We start from the raw sequence: 22,699 nt of genomic DNA, 5'->3' as shown, positions 1-22,699 counted from the left end.
TGTAGCTGATATGTTGAAACTTTGTGTTTCTTAATCCTTCAACAACAATATGGTTAACTTTTGGTTATCTTTAGGCACAAAAAACACTTGGTTATGTTTGGAAAAGAGTTGGAAAGTTTTTCTTGAAATGCAGCGAGGAGTCACTAAATAACGCCCATGTTTGACGGCACAAAAGCAGCTGGAAATGCAACCATGGTACCCCCCAAAACCCCGACGTTTGTTGGCACCATTGCCACTAGAAACACAGCAATGGGTCCTTATGAAATGTATAAATGCAAAGAGTCTATGGTTTATAGAAACGTACAATGCCAACATTTTTTTCTGGCATCTGGGCTGTATCCTCTGTCCTACAGGAACACAAGCTGTGTGTAGCTAATAGAGTGTGATCATTTTACAGTGAAAAACAAGCACCCTTGTTTCATTATTGTTCTTGTTAACAACAAACAACAGGATGGTAATGCCACACTAGGAAACACCCTCAAAGTTGGAATAGAGAGCTGAAGTGAAACCTGGTTTTTTTCTAGAAGTAAAATTACACTGACATTTTAATAATATGCTAATAATGAAAAATTCAGCCTTGGAACGGTCTAAATCACCCAATAATTTTGTTTTTTCTACCTTTGAGGGCTAAACATCACTGATGTAGTGTATAAAATATCAGCCTCCAAAATACTCCAGTAAAGTACAAGTACCTCAAAATTGTGCTCACTCACAGTACTTGAGTAAATATTCTACCCATTAACTGCTGTTCAGTTTATCATTTTGCTCTGGATAAAGAGCATAATCTGAATCTGTTGAATGCACTCATAAAAACAGTGACCTGCTCAGTCGAGGCTCCTGCTTCATTCACATGCACGGTTCTGCAGAGCGCACCGCAGTAAAGTTTCTAAAGTTGAGAATTAAAAGAGAAGATGCAAATGGTTGATTTGCAAACTTGCAAAAGCTGGAAAAGTTGTCCGCACTGCTGAAAAATACATGAGCCATGCTGTTATTTTGCAGCATAAATAAGTGTGTTTCATCACGCTCACAGGATACTGGCTGATGGCAGCGTCGAGGTAACTACAGGGGGTGATGTTTTCATCCCCTTCTGTTATTGATCTGTTTGCAGGATGATATTTCGTAAAGTTGCAATCTGATTTGGATGTGATGCATAAGGTTCACCATGCAAGTCTATTTCCATCAGGAAATGAAAGGGAAAACATGGAAATTAAGCATGATGAAAACAAAATTATTCTTAGTCTTATTCTAAGTCTTATATTGACTCAACAGGTCAAAACTTTAAGATCAGCATTTTTTCAGCATTTTCATACTTTTGACTTAGTAAATCAAAATCCTGATTGAGAAAGTTAAAATTATGAGAAAATAATTAAAATAGTTACTATCTGAGATAGCAAATTATTATTGTGAGTATTTTTATTTAACAATTTTGATAATTTAGTATCTCATAATCACGACAAAATTTTGATGAACCAATTTTGACTTGCTCTCTGTATTTTGAATCTGAATCCCACAATTTTTATTCAGTTTCACCAGTATTTAACATTTAAGCAACAGCCTTGGCCAGAAGCATTTTATGTTTGGGTTGTCCATCTGCCTGTGCCGTTCTCGTAAATGCAATATCTTGCGAACACTCAAATTTGGCACAAATGTCAATAATTTGGTGGTGCCAGGTCAAAGGTCAAGGTCATTGTGCCTTTATCCATCTCAATCGTTTGAATGCAATATCTCATCACATTGTGTTAGTCTCTTTTTTGTGAATGTGAAATCTCAAGCAGACCTTGAAAGAAATTTTCTCAAATATGACGCAAAAGTCCAGTTCATTTTTTCAGGACTCAAAAATGAACTGGTAAGAATTTGGCAAGAGTCAAAGGTCAAGGTCATTGTGAGTTCACTTGTCTCATTCTTGGGAACTTGATATTTTAAGACAGCCTTGAGGGAATTTCTTCAAATTTGGCACGAACATCCACTTGGAGTCAACAATGAACTGATTAGGTTTTTTCCCGGCGGAAACAGGCCTTTATTGCTTACAAATCACACCGTATAAACACTATTTTCTCATACTAAGAAAGGTTATTCAGCTTTCCTGTCACAAAGGAAAGGATGCCGGTGTAAATCTCTAAAACCGTGATGCCTGTTCTCCACTTGTTGCCTTTTCATTTCGTGTCAAAAGTGTATCTCACATGACAGTCAACAACGCCAAGGTCACACAGTTTAACCTGATGACGTCATCGTGTGTCAACGTCTGTGAAAATCTCCTCTGCCGCCGTCTGCGAAGGCCATGAACTTCCTGTTCACACCTTCTATCCATCGCCGTGTGCCCGGCCCTCTGTACACGGTACGCATGAGCCCTGTCTTGATGGTAGCAGCTAAGTTTCACAGGCCTACTTTAAATTCCACATCAGTAGCATTGCGTTACCTTGGTGTCATCAGTCATGTTCGTTTCTGGCTGACAAAAAGAGGAGGAAGTGTGTTTCTCTGTGTGTGTGTGTGTGTGTGTGTGTGTGTGTGTCTGTGCAGGATCAAAAACTCTGCAAGGTCAAACTAAAATGTGAAATGTGAGGGTGAGAAAAAGAGATATTGTTGGTGTTGTACGTTGTTAAGTTTGTCATTGATGCTACTTTCTAGGTCAGACGTGAGGGGGAGATTGTACTCTCAGTGGGGCTACCTGCAAAGAGCTTAAGGTTATAAAAATAAAAGAGTCTGGGCACAAAGACAGAATGTGTGTGTGTGTGTGTGTGTGTGTGTATGAGAGAGAGAGCTGTCTTTCTTTGTTGTTTACCTTGAACGTGCGATGGAGGACGGTGTTCGCATGTGGAACCATTTTCCCTAGCCTTAATGACTCCTAATTTCATGGCAAATAAACTAAACAATGATGCCTTTGAGTCTCGCTCCATTTGTGAAGCATTGCTACAAGACAAAATCACATTCTTTTCCAGTCAAAGTGCAGCTTTAAATGCTCCTTTCTTATCTACCAACCGACCTGTGAGTGCACTTTGTTTGTTGTGATCTTGTTTTTCAGGTTTTGCAGCTCATTTAGGATCTGGTACCTCATGCTGGGACACTAGGCAGGTTTCCATTAACCTTCAAATTGAGCAAATTGAAATTGCGAATGTAAAATATTCCTAAAGTTTTTACGCTTGCGTGAGGTGGTATTTCAGACGATTTGAAAAAGCCATATTTTGCAAAACTGCTACTTTTTTTTTTGCTTTTATAGTTCACATGATGCTATAGCTTTGTCAGTAATAACTGGCTCCCTCAGGCATAATGCAGCAGGTGCTAGAAGAGGAGTTATTGTATCGCATAACTCCAAAAGTTTAGTAGATCGTCCTAAAGTTTTAAATCCACAATTCCTCTGTGAAATTGTGGACCTCCCAGAAATCCCTCTGATGTGGCCGCTCCTACTAAAAGGGGCTTGCCTTTCCATTATTGCTCACATAACACGCCTACGTCACCTTCGATTGGAAATAATGACGGCTAGTGCGGTGGCTGCAATAGAAATAAAGCTGCTAATGTTTTGAACATCCATTGGCATGCTTCTTTGAACATTATCGTGAGAGGAGAGGTCACATATCATCACATATCGCAATTGTGTTTTATCGACATTTCAAAAATACCGCATAATATTTGTGCAAATCTGTAATGAAAACCCCTTCTACTGTCCCTCCAACAGCCCCTTATTAATTTGGAGGATTGCCCCCTCAAACTTAAGTGCTGAAAGTTGTTGCCTTGAGTCTCAGCCCAATTTTTTAAATTATCATCAATTGATAGTAAATGACAAATCTTTCAAAATTTGCAGAAATAACCAAACTGAATTAAACTTCGCTGATCAAGGGAATAATTTTGCAGCTAATTTGGCTACTTTTAGTTCAGCAGTGCTAACAAGCTGATCTAGATAACACTGTCAGCGGTCACTGGCTAATGAAAATTTTCATGGCGCCCAGGAACTGAATTGTAATTTCCATAATCTTTTGTTTGAAGTAATTAGTTCCAACACTTTTTTTAGGAAGATATGACTAATATCCTTAACATTTCTGTTCATGTTATGCATTAGTGAGTATGCTCACATCTCTGATGGTGTAACATTGAGTTTTGTTATGATGGTAGGCAGAAATCTCTAACATCATATTATTCTCTTTTTGCAGAGTGAAGTGAAACAGAATACACAAATATAAAACAAAGATAACAAAGATGTTTTGTTTTAATTAGCAGCCAGAATGTATCTATGTGAGACCGGTGCAGAAAGAAACCAGATTCTCATTATCCGGTAATTTCCCACGGAGCCGCCGCTGCAGCACAAAGAAGGAAAAAGAAAATAATAGAAGATTTTATCTATAGTTCTGTAACAGCCCGGTCTGTGTTCTGTATTAATATTCATTAATATTCATAATATCCATTCCGTGTTTTATCTCTCGTAGCAAATCTTGCATGTGCTAAACAACTATTTTAAATATCTAGCAAAAGTGTTGTAACACACACTCATCATATATCTCGTCATATGTGATTATCCCAAAGGCTGAGCAGTATTCATTGTATCTGGGGCTGCATGCCGACTGGTTGTAACCAAAATAAAAAGCTTCTTAATGCACATTGAAGTAATACTATAGATGGAAATGTCATGTAACTGTAGGACACTTATGATAGTTCACGCTGCACACAGGGAGTTATGACTTGTTTGGATGACCTCTCTCTGTAAATCAGCCTCAGAAAACCACCAGAGGGAATCATAAACACACCGTGCCCTCCTCGTCCTGTAAAATGCTATCGAACACTGAGACACCGTGACCCGCACCAACATTTTTCCCTCATGATCGCACATCATGGGTGAACATGTCAAAACAGCTCAGAGACGACTCTCAACAACCAGGGCCTTCCCGTCACCCTCTAATCCAGCAATTAGAGACGAGGCCAGAGAGATGGAACAGATGTTCCATAAATGGGAATGGCAGAGGGAGTCCTGGCCGACGATGGTATTCCTAATCTCTCCGAGGAGGACGACCAAGGAGAGAAAGGGAGCAGCGACCCCGCTGTAGCACAGACCGGGGTCAAACGGTGCTCCGCTAATAATTCATGGGGCTTGTTTTAAGCACCAGCCGTTGCCAGGAGGGTGGGGTTTGCTCCTTGATGGATCATTATGCTTCAAGTAAAGTGATTATCAGATCACTTTTCTTGAAGTGAAGTGACCTCGGGTGTTCGACAATTTTGGTAACTTTTTAAAAGCACACATACTTCACACTGTTATTGATAAGTAGCACAGAGGTAAGAAATTAAGCCATGTTTCTACTGTTAAAAAAGAAAAATCTTCACACAGTTTGAAACTTTTTTAATATACAAACTACTGCAACACCATGAGCAGCTTCGAGGACAGGCTGTTCGAAAGCGTATGATTATCACGCCTCACACTTCTGTTTCATTGTTAGTTAATCCCCTTCTTTTAAGTGTCGCCATTGAAAATAAGCATAAACACTTTTACCCTCAAAAGTCGCCCAACGTTCTTTTTTTATATAAATTTTATGATAGATATGTTTGCAGTACACAATGTAAGGATGATGAGTACTCATGGTTACTAGTGGTAAAAAAAAATATGTTTTGATGAAACAGTACATTAATTATTTTTTATTTTATAATTTTATAATTAAAATGATTTATTAATGGTCTAGTGTTGCCTAGAATTTCTCCACCACTCATAACTATTGTTAAGTTCAAGTTTTAGTTTAGTTTATTTGAACACAATTAAACTGAATAAAATCCGGTTAAATTTTAAAAAAAAGTGAGAGGAGACATCAAGAAGCCAAAAACAAACAAAGAAACAATTATCAAACAAATGAATACCCCTTAATTAACATTTTACGGAACGATACAACAAAAGAAAAAAGACAACAAGGAGCAGAAAAATGATCAGTCATCCATAAAAACCAAAAAAACAAGAAGTACATAGAACACACAATACAAAGTGTAAAAGAAAAATGGAAATATTTATGTATATACACACAAAAACATGATGAGCTCTTGAAACCATGTATTTCATCATTCATCCATATCTGTAAAACTGCGATATTTGAGTGTTTTCTCTCGTTAAACTGAAGAAGAGGAAGATGATCAACCTGTCTCGTATTATATGAATGAATCTGTGAATTAAATATAAAGAAATGGGTGTTATGGGCGTCCTTACTATAAAAACACTGAATTTTCATGAATATTTTGGCATGAAAATGTTCACATTTATCAAAACTGATTAGGCCACCTGCTTTTCAGGAACAGTTTGTTGGCTCCAGGTTTGAGACAGTAAAGAGCTTGTCTGCACAGCACTGTTTTAGGTGCTGTGAAACTGATTTGTACAGTCGGGGTTAGGTCCAAACGCTTCGTGTTTTGAAGTTGCGTCCAGTGGTTTGACAGTGATCTGCTTTTGGCTGCAGACTCAAAGGGTTTTATGTGCTACTTCTGGTGTCCAGAAATACAAACGCTGTGAAATCAGTTACAGTAGAAACCCGCTGCGAACACAAAGCAGGAGAGGAGGAGGATCCTTTCTGTTATGAAACGAGGCATTCATCATTCATCTATTGCCATATATGAAAAAAACTTTAATAAATGAAAAAGTTACTTTTTATAGTTTTCTCTTTTTATACTTTTTGTCTCCAGTGAGCTGAGCTGCAGTGGAGTCTCTGCACTGTCACCTGTCAATCAAACAGTATGGGCGGGACTGTGCAGTCTTTTCTCCATATATGGATTTCCTGTCAATGCAGTTTGAGGTTCTTTACTTAGTTTTTCCTTTATTTTTGTACTCTGACATTATGTTCAGCTGCACAGGAAGACTTTCAATAAACCTTTAACCCTTTGAAACCTGGAGCAATGTCACTTCTCTTTTGCTGTTTTTAGACGTATTTAAACCTTTGGACCAAGAGCAAATTGTTGCAATTACAAAACAAAACAAAAAAAAGGAATAAAGGCAATGAACAACTTGGCAAGAAATGCTCCACAGATTGCAAAATAAATAGTTGATCTTAAAATTAATTTTAAATTTTAATTTTAAAAATTATAAAATTAATTTTTATCCCTGACAACAAGCTGGGTCAGTTTCCTTTGTTTAAGATCGTTTAAATGGGGAAAAAAAATGTACAAAGTGTGATAGAAAATAGATAGTACATAATCAATGTTGTGAAATTACCACTTTATACAACTCAAATGTTGAATAAAAATAAAATTAAATAAATAATTTTATATTTAAAAGAATGTTACAGAATTGTTAGAATTTTCATTTCCCATAAATATAATTACTATTATTATTAAAATTTCCAGGTAATTTCCTTGTACTTTTTCAGGTTTTCTTGATATTTTTTACATCATCTCCTCTTGCTCATTACCGTCTTTGTTGTTCTTGAAATAAATAACGCCAATTTGCTCCAGTTTCCAATGGTTAAATAAATGTAATTCATTCATGGACTGTTCCCCTGTTTTTTTCTTGATTTTCTGCTTTGCATTTAAAAGAAAAAAATGATTGAAAATGAATAATATCAAAAACCAACTGTTGCTTTTCTGGCCGACATCCGAGAAGAACCCCGCCGTCAGAGGGGCATCCACAACCTAAGCAGCAAACAAACCTATGTTGGTCCCCAAACTATCATCAGGTCTATTCCTGCTGCTCAGTGGGACCCGAGTTCTCCAAGGAGCGCTGAAAACCGGATTGTTTTACACACACCTGTTCCCGAACGTCACTCGGCTACACGCCTGTCTCAGAGGGAGCGCAGTTAATCGCTGATTTGGCACACTTACAGTGACAACATACCAAGGTCCAGTTTCAGGAACTTGGTACACACACATACACACACACACACACACATACGCACACAAAGATACTCCCACGCCTATACACACTCTCATACACAAATAGATGCACAGTACAGCGTCAAACCTCTAACCCACACACATCTACACACATTAGAGTGCACATATTACTGACACACACACACACACACACACACACACACACACACAGGCACAATGGTTGTGTAACTAAACACACTGAAACCTCATCATGAGACGACCAGTCCGGCCCTGCAGCCATCTTTGATTTCCCTCCGACTGTCGAGTCACCAAAATAACTTCAAACTTTGCAAAACACATAAAGCTGCGTTTTCAGAGGCCACGCTGAAACGTGCAATTATTTTCAGTTGTCTGCAGAAAAAGGGCCGATAGTTTGTGTATACTGGAAGGCCTGACGCTTTGTGGCTTCGACTGAATGGGAAACAATTAAAGTGCTTCTTGGCAGCACATGAAGCCAGACGGCGATAAAAATGGCTGAGCTTTTCAGCGAGTGAGGCCCCACAGCTCGGCCCGTCTGGAGTCATGAGAATCTTTGAGAAATCTTTTTCCTCCAGGACTCTCGGTCAGTTTCTGCTCTTCTGTTTCCGCTTTTACTTCTCTTCAGTTTGGGAGCGCAGTTTACTCAGCAGCTGCAAAATGCAACTTTCTCATCACAAAATATCTTCCTTTTTCATTTTCTCAAAATCTAGTCTTTCAGTCAGCATACAGTGGGGGCTGGCTAATTAAAGAGATTATTTCTTTCAAAATATGTATGTATGTAAGAAATGTACAAGTTGCAAGGAATTAGCAGATATAGAAAACTTTCTTTTTTAAAGTTAGGGAAAAACTAAAATGTTTAGGGGGGAAAAGCTAGGGTGAAGCTATATTTCTATTGTCACAATTGCATATTCAAAATCGTATTATAACATATAACATATTTTTTAAAGCATTTTATAAGGTATTTAAATAATTTTTGGGGGGTAATTTTCTAGTTTTTCTTTTCTTTTTTGTTTTTTCAATTTTTTTTTACAGATATTTTGCTAATTTTTGAGTCATTTCATATTATTTTTTAGTTAGAAAATGAAATCAAGCCAATTTGCTTAGTGTCTTTGTTGTCTTATTACTACAGTGGTGGAGTGTGTCCTCTTCATGATCTGTTTCTGCAGACAGATGCTCTGAACAGAGTTGGTGTCTTGTACAATAGAAGGTACAGTGGTCTCATTTATAGATGGTCCATGCTTGTTTTTGGAAAAAAACAGTAATAACAGAACAAAAGCTTCTGTTGTGCATAGTGCAAAGCCCTCGGTTGATGTTGCATCACTCATTACAACTGGTGGAAAAGCAGACTGGTTCATGAGAAAATAACAAAGCACTGGGCAGTATTTGTTATGTTCTCAGGACCTCTTTATGCTTTCTGTCCCACAGACAGAAACTGTGAAGGGCTTTTGGGTTTCTGCACCCTCAGCCTGGAATTTGTTGCGGAATGACTTGAAATCAAGGAGCTGGTGTCGTTGAAGGTTTTTAATCTCTCATGAAAGTATTAGAAGCAGATTCTGTGGGATGTTTTTAGACTGCCTGGCTGTACAGCTGACTCCCAGAAAGTTCTCTGATAATGCAAATTTTAGTGCTTGAATTGTATTTTGTCTCCTTTTGTGTCTGTCTGCAACTTTGTGTTTTCACTGCTGACTGTCTTGGCCCTTGAAAAAGAGATCCTTAATTTCAATGAGACCAACCTGGTGAAATAAAAGTTAAAAAAATAAGTAAAAAACAAGGTTACAAGAGTCCTCAGGGAAACTGGTCCAAGAGCTAATCTGGGGAAAAGGGGCAAATGAGTGTGAGCAGCATGAAAAGCTCCTTATATAGAGCCAGCCCAAACCCTCACACAGGTGTCCTGAATCAGGTGTCATCAGTTAGTCAATCAGTGAGCTGCACCTGGAAGACACACACACACACACACACACACAAAAGCAAAGCAGTGAATTAAATCATGACTGAAAGAGAAACCACATTGTTCTCATACTAAATAACAGTTTTAGAGTTACAGTGTTTTGTATTATGGGTGTTTAGTCGGGATGAGAACGTGTTGTATTGTGTCATATTTTGGAGGGAGGACAACTCGATTTATTTTATTCCTAATCTAACATTTAAAAAATATTGCATTGTTTATTTTGGTGAAATGAAAAAGGGAAGCATCAGATTAATTAACCCTTTGAAACCCAAATCAACACCAGTTTTCTCGTACTGCATTCGGCCCCTCTCAAAATCTATTTAACCATTTGAAACCTGAGCAAATTGGTCTGATTTCTTGAAAAGACATGGGGTGGAAAGGCAAAGGCCAACAATAAATGTCCCACAAATTTCAAGAAATTAAAAAGTGAAATTACTTAAAAATTAATATATATATAAAAAAGGAAATAATGTTTAAAAAACGATATTTTATTCATTATACGTTTTATTTAAAATTATGTTACAGAAAAAATAGACCTTTATATATGTATTTTTTTCAAATAATTTTCAGCTTTTTTGGGGTTATTTTCTTCATTTTTTTCTCTTCCTTTTCTTCTTTTAATTTTTTTTATTTACTTATTTTCAGGTTATTTTCCTCCTAATTTTTGGGCCAAGGTTTTGGTAAGTTGCTCATTGCCATCTCCCCGTGTTTTTGAAAGAAATCAAACCACTTTGCTCAGATTTTAAAGAGTTAATAAGCCTTGCCACATTTTCTCTTTCGCTGTTACAAAAAAATCTGTTCAGTGTGAATTTGCCGCCTGCAATCATCACTTTTTGTAAATTGACCGGCGGGAAAATATCCCATCACTAACCTATCACTTTATATCTACTGTACAACCACACCTCCTCCTCTCCAGCTCCTCCTCCTCCTCCTGCTGGCGGCCGGGTGAAAGGTGGTTTAAAGGTCGCACAGCGGTCTGAAGAGGCAGAGTGATGACCGGCAGCCAATAGTGAGCAGAGAGGGGAGAGGGGAGGAAGAATGAGGGGAGAGGAGAAGGAGGAAAAGGGGGAATGGGAAGGAGAAAGAGGAGGAGGAGGGGGGAGGGAATGGAAAGCGTCCACCAACGCAAACACCTCTGAAACAGAAACATCCATTTAGCAGCGAAAACAAGCCCCCCTCACAAGACCTCCGTGAATGGGCCACTTCAGCCGGCCGAGGAAGTTCCAACGAGGGGCAGGATGTTCCCCTCAGGACGCACTTGAGACGGGCTGAGGGCCAAAAGCCTGAATACATAGACCCCTCTCTCTCCCTCTGTCACTGTCCAGCTTTGCCCTCCCACCCGGGCTGAGAGGCTTCAGTACCCCCCCGCCACCTCCTCCTCTGCCTGCCAGCCTGCTCCCCCCACCTCCTACCAGCCGTTTGCTGAGCCGCAGCCAGCGAGGCGGCGAGGGAGGGCGTGGAACTGTACTCAGCAAACAAAGACAGAGGGGCAAAGACTTTCCGTGATTAAAGAGCAGTTAAGATGCTATGAGAGGCTAATTTGTTCACTGTGTGACAGAATCAACAGGAACTGGAGGCAGAAATCTGTGCCGCCCGCATTTCCTGCTGCAGTTTAGAGGAGAATACTGCTTCGATTTAGAGTTGGAGCTTGTTTATCGATATCTACGTCCGTTAAAATTACTGCATCTTTTGTGTCCTTATGTAACCACATTTTTACCCTTTGAAACCTGAAGCGACATCACATCTAGTGCTGCCAACAGACACCTCTCATGTGTTTTTAAACCCTTGAACCCTGAGCAAATTGGTTTAATTTATGTCAAAAATGTTGGATAAACAGGCAATGAACTATTTGTCAAGAGACCTCCAGCAAATAACATGAAATTAGTTAAGGAAACTGTTTTTTTTAAAGCTAGGGGGAAAAAATTCAAGAGAACTATATTTAAAATGATCAAAATTATATATTCAAAATTATTTTTATAGAATTTTTTTTATATTTTTAGGATTTTTTTTATTGGCTTTTAAAATTATTATTTTTTTTTTTTTTTACTTTTTGTCAATTTTCAGGTAAATTTCATGTACTTTTTGTAATTTCTTGATAATTTCGGGGTCATTTCTTGTGTTTTATGTTTTTGAAAGAAATCAAGTCATATTGCCCAGGTTTCAAAGGGTTAAATACAGATTCACTGAATTATTATTATATTGAATTTAACTGCTAAACATTTCTTGAATGAGAAACTATGTTTAGATGCACACGAGTAATCAAATCAGATTATTGTAAGCATCTGATAATGTGTTTAGATGTGCTGCATTTGTGTTTGGCCGAAGATATATTTGCTGTTAACTACGCGCACGCATGATTGCTGCATGATTGCTGCATGATTGCTGCATGATTTATCTGCAATTCTTGATTACAGTCATTTATTTGGCTGCATTGATGGTGCAGAGACACCGAAAGTGCAGACCTGGAGGACTGGGAAATACCGACCAATAAGAAGGGATTTGTTGAGACAGATGCTAAAATAGAGCGTTTCGGACTGACGGTAAATACAGTTGTATACAGGCACATAGTTTGAGAAAAAAAAGTGTTTTTTTTTGATCATTAAAGCATAACATATTCTAGTAGAAAACCCAGAATACAAGTATGAACCTGATAATGAGTGTAAGAGCTTCCCTTTTCCACACATTATCCCTGTTTAGCACCTCTCAGTGTACACTCTCAGTGCAGCGTCTGAGCCTTGTTACCCTGCGTCCACGTCCAGAGCTTGTTTGTATTCAGTTTCACCCACAGTTAGTTTGTGTAGAAGGAAAAACAAGCCTCGATACCCACGACTGTGCTGACAAAGAGTTCAGACAAAACAAACCGAGACACTCTGCAAACAAACTCGCCGTTGTGTGTATTTTGGTTCCATTTCATTAACATAAACTTCCAAACCTGCGATTTGTTCGACATGAATCGCAAAGTCTGTTTGGATTTTTTTTTGTTTGACTTGTTTTTGCCACGGGATCCTGTTTGTTTTTCCTAATACATGCTCGCAGTGACAGACAGCAATGACAGCGGACGCTATTATAACATGTTTATTGAAAACCTTTTTTGACAGCATAGTTTGTCAGGCACAGAGAGAGAGAGACTGAAAGAGAGAGAAAGAGAGAGAGAGAGTTGTGAAATTGTTATTTTTCCCCGGTGGGAGATGTTTGCCCAGAGGGGTTGTTGTGGTGGAATGTTACAGAGGATTCATCATGATCAAAACAGGTACATTGCAACAAGCAAGCTATGAATTACAAAAAAAAAAAAAATATCACATAATGCCAAATGGTTAGTTCCACCTTTCTATGTTAGAAACATGAATACAGAGGGAGGAAAATAAATTATGTGGGATTGAAAAAAAATCAAAGGACAAACATGATTTTGTCTTGCTATTGTTGTAAAAAAAAAAACACCTGATGTAGAATGCAAAATAAACTGTATATGATTTCCTCTCCTTATAAAATAGCTCACACAGCTACATAAAACTCTACTCATGTACATCAGCAAAGCATATTTCAAACTATAAATTATCTGGCCTAACATTGTCAGGTTAGCGCTGCATGGTAAAATAAAAATGGGATGGAAAAATGTTTGAAAACTAACCACTCCAACCCAGAAAATAACGGAAAACAAACAAAAAACATGTATAGTTTGATATCTCTGGAGGGACAGGTGTGTATCTCTGACACCAGAGGACGCCGAGATAATGCGCCTCTCCTCCCAGTTTCATCTTTGATCCTGATTTTCTTTTTGTTGAGCAGAAAAGAGAATAAATAAGTCAGTCAGAGTGGAGACAACAGGTGGTTAAAGGCCGATGTGTGACTGTACATACAGTAAGAGTCCCTCCCTGCTGAGGCCGAGCTGTTTGTCATCCAATAAAGAAAGCACTCTTAAAAGCATGTGTTGTTTTTAACACGTCTGTCGAGGAACATATCCTAAGGCCAATACTTATATTTTTGCATTACTGCTGATGATACTTTTGCTGATACAAATCCTGTTTAATGTGAGAGTGGCATTCCCCAAGGATTTTGCGTCTCCTTTAATAATAAAAATGCTTCTGAAACTTAATTTAGACTATTCTTAAACTATGAAAATGCTTAACCAAAAACTCCAGATTCTTGTTTTTTTAATGTTTCTTACGAAACATCATAATTCCAAGGAAACATTCATATATAATTATGAACACTTTTAAAATAAAATTGCGTCCTTTGCCATTGCTGTACAACGACAATGTGTATCTTTCTTCAATTTTGCAGAGTATAAAAATTACATGAACAAAATGTAACGTCTAGCAGGAATAGTTGCTAATATTAGCATGCTAGCACTGATGGTTACAACAATACTAGTTGGTAGCACTCCGCTGTAACTAACGTGTCCTATACCCCTTTTCCACCAGATTTAAAGCATGTATGCAGGTTTTTTTGAACACGTAGAAAAAATAAGCGATAGACTGCTTTCCCATTGCCAGTAGAGTACTGTTATTTTCTTCATTTTTTTCTCTTCCTTTTCTTCTTTTAATTTTTTTTAATTTACTTATTTTCAGGTTATTTTCCTCCTAATTTTTGGGCCAAGTTTTGGTAAGTTGCTCATTGCCACAGTAGTGACACAGTAAAGCAGTGTACACGGCTCTGCAGCAGACGGGTGAACCTTTCTGTGTGTGTGTTATTGTTTTGGTGTGTCATGTTTGACATCACTGATAGAGAAAGCAGCATGGAGGCCGGCGAAAATGTTACAGTGGTTGGGGATATCTACCTAGAAGCTTGCAGCTTTTTATTACTATTTCTTTACATTTTTAATAATTCATACTATTCACTAAAATGGAACTGAATCATTGAGGTCTCTTGTTTGATATGTACCTACTGATTTACAGAAAAAGTATCAAGATCATGGTCCATGGTCATGACTGTTTAGTGTGTTTTTTAAAGGTATGTGTTGTTTGTGTAATTGTGTGTCTAATTTGTGTATGAACTTCTTAAGTGGAGCTGCCTGAGGATACAAAATTAATTTCAGTCTAAATTGACAATAAAATTGTATCGCATCACATCGCATCGCATCGTATCACTTCCATACTGAAAAGAAAAACCCTGGTTATTCCTTGGCAAATTCTGGAGTTATAGCCAATGTCTTTTGCTATGATTTCTAAGCAGAATTATGTACGTCCCCTGCTGAAACTTCTGCTATAAAATATACTATATTTCCTTACACAAACAAATTTGGAAAATCTAAATTTAGGTATGACTTTAGAACACCCATTGGGTGATCTAAAATGCACGTCACAAAGTTGAACACAGATTTTTCTAAGCTCGTGAAAAGTTGACATTTTGGAGATAAATGATTTCATGCTACAGCGAGGAAATGTTTCAGCAGCTTGACAGATTGGTCTAATATGAAGCTTCATTAGTTCCAAAATGGAACAAAAACCCTGAAGGACAATCAATTAATTCAGTTCTTGGCCATTTCTGTTTGTCTATGCTAGATATACTGTTTTGGCACATGCAGTAATCCTTTACTTTTGTTGCCATAGACAACACGTTAAAAACAACACAACAACCTTTAAAAGAGATCTAACACAGAGACGGAGGCCGTCAGTATCAGATTAAAAAGCTCGACAGGGATGCAGAAAAAAAAGGCCAGGGAGGGCAAAACAAAACAAAAATAAAATAAAAGATAAACTAAGCCAGGAGCAAAGCCTGATGGGGGGCATCAGTAGCCTATCTAGTAAAATGACTACTCTACATCATCATCTTCATCATCTTCTGGCTCTTTAATGAAAAACAACACTGAAAAGCAGATAGCTATGAATAAAAATACTCTCACCATAGGGAAAGCTTTTACCCAGCATGGAAGAATAAATAAAACAAAACACTGTTTCATTAGATCCATCTGACCTTTACACAAGTGCCTTTTTGTCTGTCTTGTTCACTCAAGAGAATTAAAAAAAAAAGGCTAATACTTACATAGCCTGCTTCTAGTGAGAACTGCTTCTTTTATTTTTATATATTTTTTGCAATTATACATTCAAAACGTGATCAGAATGAATCCTTTTTTGTTTGCTAAATTATTCCAGGCACTTCATAGATTCGGGCCAAAATTGTACAACAATAACTGGGTGTAACCTTTCACTTTACAAAGGCCTTGTTTGTGTGCATAAACCATTGAAAAAAACAACAACACAATTTCGTGCTAGAAAACACAATAATCTCCCAGTGTAGCAAAGAATTAAATACAGATTTTCACGCGTTTAAGTACTTTAAATATTGGGGAGGCATGTCATTAAGTACCGACACAGTATTGTTGGGTGATTACAATAAAAGTCTACAAAAATTCAGTTTCACACACTTGAATAAGGCCGTTGCACAGCAAAGTGTTTCCACCGTTTCCATTTAGCAGCGAGTGAATCGTGTTTCTGAACTCTTCAATTCCACTTGAATGTTCCCTTTTTTTGTGACTTTGCTAAAAACAGACTCTGTAAACATTTCAACCCTTACGCTTTTTTGGGGTCAGCTGGAGAGACGACTGCATAAAAAAAGGGGGAGATATCCATTTGGCAATCCCATGATCCTTCGCTGCACATGTAACCTCCGCCCACCTACATTCCACAGTGCAGTATTTGGTTCAGAGATCTGGAGACTCGGTGAAATAGACTTTTAAGACTAATTTGGCACTTTTTTTTCCGAAGTTGAGGTTTCGCCACAGACTTCAGAGTCCCCTCTAACAAACTGACACATATACTGTATAGTATTTGTTGCTGTGCGATCTGTAAATCACACAGCATGCCTTCATTTCAGTATTAATACTATAGAGCAGCGATAAAATCTCAAGCGTCTGGGCAGTTTTTTTTTCCTCAGTAACACTCAAGCACTAAAGGACATAACAGCTTTACAATTCTGCCTTCAAGCTGATGTTTTATCCATGAGTGTGCACACAGGTGCTGAGTGTCTTGCTCAAGGGCACTTTGACAACCGCACGCAGCTTTTTAGCATCGACCCTGTGACCTTTCTGTTACAATATAAGAGTTTGAAGCCTTCAGAGCAACCTTTAAAAAAAATCCACCTAAAAATGGTTTAACACTGTACAAATACTCTGAATTTCTGGGTCATTTTTGTCATTTGGTGAATTTCATAAATTCTTGTATTTAATGATAACAGTCAGAATGAAGGAGCGAGACCTTCTTTCTAGACTGGAGCCATTGACATTCAGCAATTAAGCATTGCTGTTAAAGAGGAACAGTTTCCGCACTTTCACCGGACTTACAATGTATTCTCATATAACAGTTCAAATAATATCTAACAATTTAGCAACCACAGAATTGGTGCTCCAAGATTTCGGAGAATCATGGATGGATGTCATTATGTTACCTACTTAACATTAAGTTACTTACTTCACCTACATTCAGACTTAACATTATGTAGGTTAGGTTTAAGAAAAACCTGGAAAAGTCATGAAATTTCCCAGTTTTATTTTCCAGGCCTGAAAAAATAATATAACTAACAAAAATCATTGAAAGTTTTGGAAAAGTCAGGGAATTGTGTTGTGTGTAATGAAATTTTCACAGTCCCACAACATAATGCACCTTAACAGAAAATGTATTTGCTGTAACTAATTATGTTTGAATAAACTGAAATGTTTGAAAAATGCCGGGTAAGTTGGGGCAAGACATTTTTGGTTTACTATCATGGGTCCTTGAAAAACCATGGAAAAGTTTTGTCCATAAAAATGTGTGGGAACACCGAACATGGTTTGGCGTTGTCATGTTTCCTTACTTAACACAGTGGGTGTTAGGTTTAGAAAAATAAACATAACTTAAAGATCATGTGGTTTCACACAGGACACAAACACCTGTTTCCAGGGGGAAGTCCTGTGCTGTTTGACCCACCCAAAAACCCAACCCACCTCCTTACACAGACTATCGCTCTCTGCTCTTCATTCTTTACTCCCGTCACATAACTGTAGCCTTTCAATACATGGGTTACATAAAAATTCTGGTGCATTACATTTGTAATTATACATATGAACAGAGCATGGGGACAGCTTGATACCCAAAACCCCCTAAATGCATTGCAGCTAAACGCATAGTAAGTTTGGGTTTGCCAATGCAACGTCAAATTTTCTTTTTTTGTTTGTTTGGTCTACTGCTAACACAAGTTCTCTTGCATGCTTTAACATTTTTCCATATGCCACAAGTTCAAGTACGTTCTTTAAGAAAAAGAATTATTGGAAATGTAGTTAATCACTAAAATTCAGATTTTTTTGTACATTACAGACTGAACAGTGAAACCGTATGAGTGGGAGGATTTTTCAGACTGCTGAGGTTCTCTGAAGGCTTTTTATGATTCACAGCTAGTTCTTGTTGATGTTCATTTTGTCTTTAAGTACTTGAGTCGTACTAAAAGGCCTCTCCGTAAATACCTTGAAGCGCTGCTATTTCTTGCCCAGCAAGAGTTAATCGTTGCTTTGATATTGCAAACGTCAACTTTTTCAAACCAGAATTGGAACTCAGCGGAAACATCCAGCGTCCCTTCAGCGGGAGCCTTCAGTTCACAAGTCCTCCTCTAGTGGTCGAATCACACTCGCTCTCAAAAATCATCTTCGCTTCTGTCATACATTCTCATTATTAAAAAAAAAAAAAACTGTAAACAAACAAACGAAAAAAAAGATGGATCAAAACCAGAGGAGTCTGTGAAAAATAACGTCGCAGTTCTGTTGTAAAATAAGTTACAAAAAAAAAGAAATAAAAATCTTTGCGTACAGTACTAAAAACCTAAACTAAACCTTTCGAACTTAAGAACCACATGTTAAGTCTATAAATATCTTTACAAATATACACGTTAATTATTCAAATAAACCTTTTCTGTATCACTTTAAATGATTAAATGTTTTACACTTTCATGACAGTGTCTTCTAGATTGCAATGCTTCCATCCTAAAACAATACTTTAAAAAATGTAATTTTTTGTCTTTTAAGTACATGGCTGTGGACAGCAATATGATACATATTTGCATTTATATATTTACAATAAATCATTTTCTAGATACATTAAAAAAAAAACAAACAAAAAAAACCTCTGAACCTTATTGTACTAATTACTGAATGGCCCTGAAACTTCGCCTCACATCTGATGAGGAATTTGTTCCATGATTATCACAAAACTTGTTTTTCGGGATGCTAAAACGGGACGATGGCGTACAAATTTGTGTGAAAACACATTTAAATGCTGTAATCCTCTCTGCTGTTGAACGTCCTCTGTCAAAGAAAAGTTATCGAGTGTCTTCGGAAGAACGAGTCCCATCATCGAGTTGATTCTGGCTTTGCTGGTATCTTTTCTCCTAAAGATCACAATCGTGATCTGAGGCCTCCGTGCAGACGAGAGGATAAAAATCTGAGGTCCTCGCCTACTGGATCGCCAACCAGTCACTGACCAATGCCCTTCATGCCCTCCTATTTTATCCTTTTTGTCTTTTTTTTCAGTTTCAGGAGGGTTTTTTTTTTTTTAATCCCAGTAGGCACGGAATGGTTTCACCCCACAGATTGTCCGTAACAAAAGACTGGCCCGAGTACAAAAATATAATTTCATTTCTGAAAAGAAGAACACAAACATGGTTCAACGGCAAAAAATAATCCTTCAATGTTTCAAGAGTCTCTTGGGGGAGGAGGAAAACTCAAAGAGGATTTCGACCAAGAGTTTAAGACGAAGCGCTGTGGAAGTATTGCATGCTGAGTTTTCATTTCCATATCTTGAGGAGTCACTGAGAGGTGTTTGTTAACCGCAAACTGTGGGAGGAGGTTAAAGTCCGACCCGCCTCCCCCCAGCTCAGGTTTTATGTCCTAATCACCCCGTTACTGGGGAGCTGTTTGGGAAGACAGGGCTCGTCGGGCAGCGGGTCGTGGGCGAACACCGAGTCGTCTCCTGACGAGCAGGTGCTGTTAGAGTCCTGACAGGTGGGCGAGTACTGCTCGAAGGGCACCGCCAGGTCCAGGTACTCCTGTCAGAGGAGAGGTCAAAGGTTACACCGGGGTGTCACAGTCACATCCTTTCTGTGGTTACATGAATAAGTGACGAATTATATATTTTTACTGCAATGTAACAAAATCATTAATATCTTAGTGAGTTCAACAGAACATGTTTAAAAAAGACTTTAACCCTATTTTATTTTGTGCTTTTTTTCCGACATATTTCGCAGATTTATTTGATGTTGTCTAGATTGTTTTATCTCAGCTGCTTGATGACAAGCTGATCATTTAACCCTTTGAAACCTGAATCTTGATTTCTTTCAAAAACATGGAAAAAAGGAAGAAGTGACTCAGCGGTTTTCAGTCTCCAGACTTGGGTGCTTCTCATTGCTATATTTCCAGTGACTTTTCAGCTCCAAATGTGAATGTTTTTTAGGGACCCATCATTTTTAGGAAACTGTCATTCAAACCCTTTTTAACATGAAGCATTTCAGCTGTTTTTTCAGGGACAAGTGTGGATGTATTTTTGGGACTCATCGCTGTTTTATTTGCAGGAATAGTGCTTTTCCAGCGAGCATTATGCAACTGAATGCATGTAGTTTAAGCCAAAATATGATCTTTTTCTAACCATAAACAAGTGTTTTTTGTGTCTTTACATAAACACACATTATCCACAGTGCTTTTGAAATGTTAATATATCCCCTACACTAGTGTTTCCCAAACATCCCCTTGAGTCCACTTGCCCTGCTGGTTTAAATCTGCTGCAACACAGCTGAATTCAACAATCATCAAGCAGCTTCAGGACCTCGTAACGAGTTGATCATTTGACTCAGCTGTGCTGCAGCAGGGAGAGGTCTAAACATGCAGGACAGGTGGTGCTCTGGGAGAGGTGTGGGAAACACTGCCTAATAACGTACAAATGTAATGTATTCGTGATCTGCAGAAATGTAAAACTTGCTTGACTATAACATTTGCCAATACATAAACTGTAAAATAAATAAATAAATAAATAAACAACTGAACATTTTAAAGACACAGAGAACACGTAAAAGCACATTTCTCTGTTAGCTTTTGGGTCATGGTGGCTAAATGAAAAGTTGCGATGGTCCAAGGTGAAACTAAAGGCAGCGTTTTGTGTTTTTCCTGGTGTTTCCCTGTTCTGAGTGGGCAGCAGCTGTGCGGAGAGACTTACATCAGTGGAGGTCATCGATAAAACCCGGTCGTGATCTTCGACCAGCTGTCTGAAGGTCGGCCGCTGCGACGGCACCGCGTGCCAGCACTCCCTCATGATCATGTACCTGAAACACCACATCAAAACTTTAGTTTCTCTGCATCTCATCCATTAAAATGAAATATAAACCTACAATAAGTACTCTCAGATCTGAGATGGACTGTTTCCAGGGGTTCCTATTGGTCTACTTGATGTGCAGCTGGATGGAGTTGGTCTGTAATTAAGGTTAAAGCAAAGCAAAGGCTCATCACTTTTGGTTTTTACCAGTTTTCACTTTTATTTGTTGTGATTCCAGCTGCAAAAAGACACTGTTCACCACACAGAGGAACTCTTTATGACAAGCACAGACGACAAAACCCAAATGAGCTGCTAAACCTGCTCTATGATCAATAGATCTCTCTGAGTAACTGATGGAAAATGTAATGAATGGATAAACTCCAGTCTTGGATAACTGATCTTGAAAACCAGATTTTCAATGCTAAAAACAAAATGCTGATGAACTTAGCCTAAATTCAATACAATTAAACCTGGAAACAAAACACATAAAATTATCTAAATGAAGACGCTTAGATAATGTTCTTTATATTTTGGCGTATGCAGAGGTTTTTGCAGCCAGTTTCTATGTGTGACCTTAAATTCTGGTGAAAATATATAAACTAAAAATGCATTTTAAGCCTGGCCACCAATATGTTCTATTCCTGTGTTGTATATGGCCTTAATTTAACCACATTACCTCTTTTTACACAGCTCCTAGGCATCATGACCTGGGAGCTGGAGGTTAAGAAAGCTTTCACATTGGCACAATCCTAACACATACCAAAGTGGGCTAACCCCGACTTTAGCCTCAAGCTTACTAACTCTGCTCCGGAGCACGGTTAGCCTCAAGTTTGCAGGGTTATCCCCTGAAATTTAAATAAACACAGGACAAAAAGCTGCCACTGTGAAATGGAGCGAATTTATAACATGTTTTTGTTGTACAATCACACCATTTTTTGCCATGTGAATTGTATGCGCATGCTTTATGTCTTGATTTCAGTCATCAAGGATTTTGTGGGCTCTTTTTGAAGCCTGAAATGCCTGATTTCACAGCATCTTTTGTTTTTCTAAAGAAATTCCGATGCTATGCTTTTTGCAATGAAATTGCAGGGGCAAAGAAAATTGCAAAAATAGTTGTGATACTGTCTTTGATTCAGAGCCTAATATTATGAGCAGCCATTGTTTTGCACCGCTGATTGCGGAGGATCAGCAGTTTCTGCCGTTCAATGCAGCACTGAAGTACCGTCTCCTTCAGCCGCTCACAGTCGCAGCATTCTCACACCAATACCAAAACTCTCGACTCTGTAATTAAAGTCTTTGATAAATGTAGCTGGCTAACTTAAAAAAACAAACTGTACAGAAAAGACTTGAAGGTAAAACAATAGACGTCTTTTTTCAGTCTTTCCTTTCTCCACAGTTCTTGTTTTTTTTTTTTTTATTTAATATTTCAGCACCGCTCTTACATAAAACCCTGATAACATTTTAACATTGCAGCTTAGATTAGTCAAGGGTCACTCTAAAATGTAAACATTAATCAGGTGACATATTTTAAATGGTAAAAGTAACATTATGTAATCATTTTAAAAACATTTTTACTAAAAATAAGGCCTTTTATCACTTTTTAAAAATTGTGTCAAATTACAAAACCCAAAGTCCTGGCTACAGGACTTTCTTTCTATATTTTCCACTCCAGGTCAGGTTTATCTGCACT

The 22,699-nt window shown here is 38.0% G+C and overlaps 1 protein-coding gene across 6 annotated transcripts in view; it reads right to left on the bottom strand.

The window, feature by feature from the left end:
* Positions 1 to 12,805: 12,805 nt before the first annotated feature.
* fgfr3 (fibroblast growth factor receptor 3) overlaps positions 12,806 to 22,699 on the bottom strand; it is a 98,860-nt gene continuing 88,966 nt past the window's right edge. For all 6 annotated transcript variants that reach the window (XM_042500597.2, XM_042500596.2, XM_042500598.2 and 3 more), the window contains exons 17-18: positions 20,914 to 21,019; positions 12,806 to 19,753 (exon numbers count right to left, since the gene is read on the bottom strand). In XM_042500597.2, coding sequence (XP_042356531.1) covers positions 19,589 to 19,753; positions 20,914 to 21,019 — 271 coding nt within the window. In that variant the 3' untranslated portion in view covers positions 12,806 to 19,588. The remainder of the gene's footprint in view (positions 19,754 to 20,913; positions 21,020 to 22,699) is intronic.

Source organism: Plectropomus leopardus, chromosome 14 (assembly GCF_026936395.1).
Source record: "Plectropomus leopardus strain MGB_pleo_1.0 chromosome 14, ASM2693639v1, whole genome shotgun sequence".
In the NCBI taxonomy this organism is placed as follows: Eukaryota; Metazoa; Chordata; class Actinopteri; order Perciformes; family Serranidae; genus Plectropomus; species Plectropomus leopardus.
This window is presented reverse-complemented; position numbering and strand designations above follow the sequence as displayed.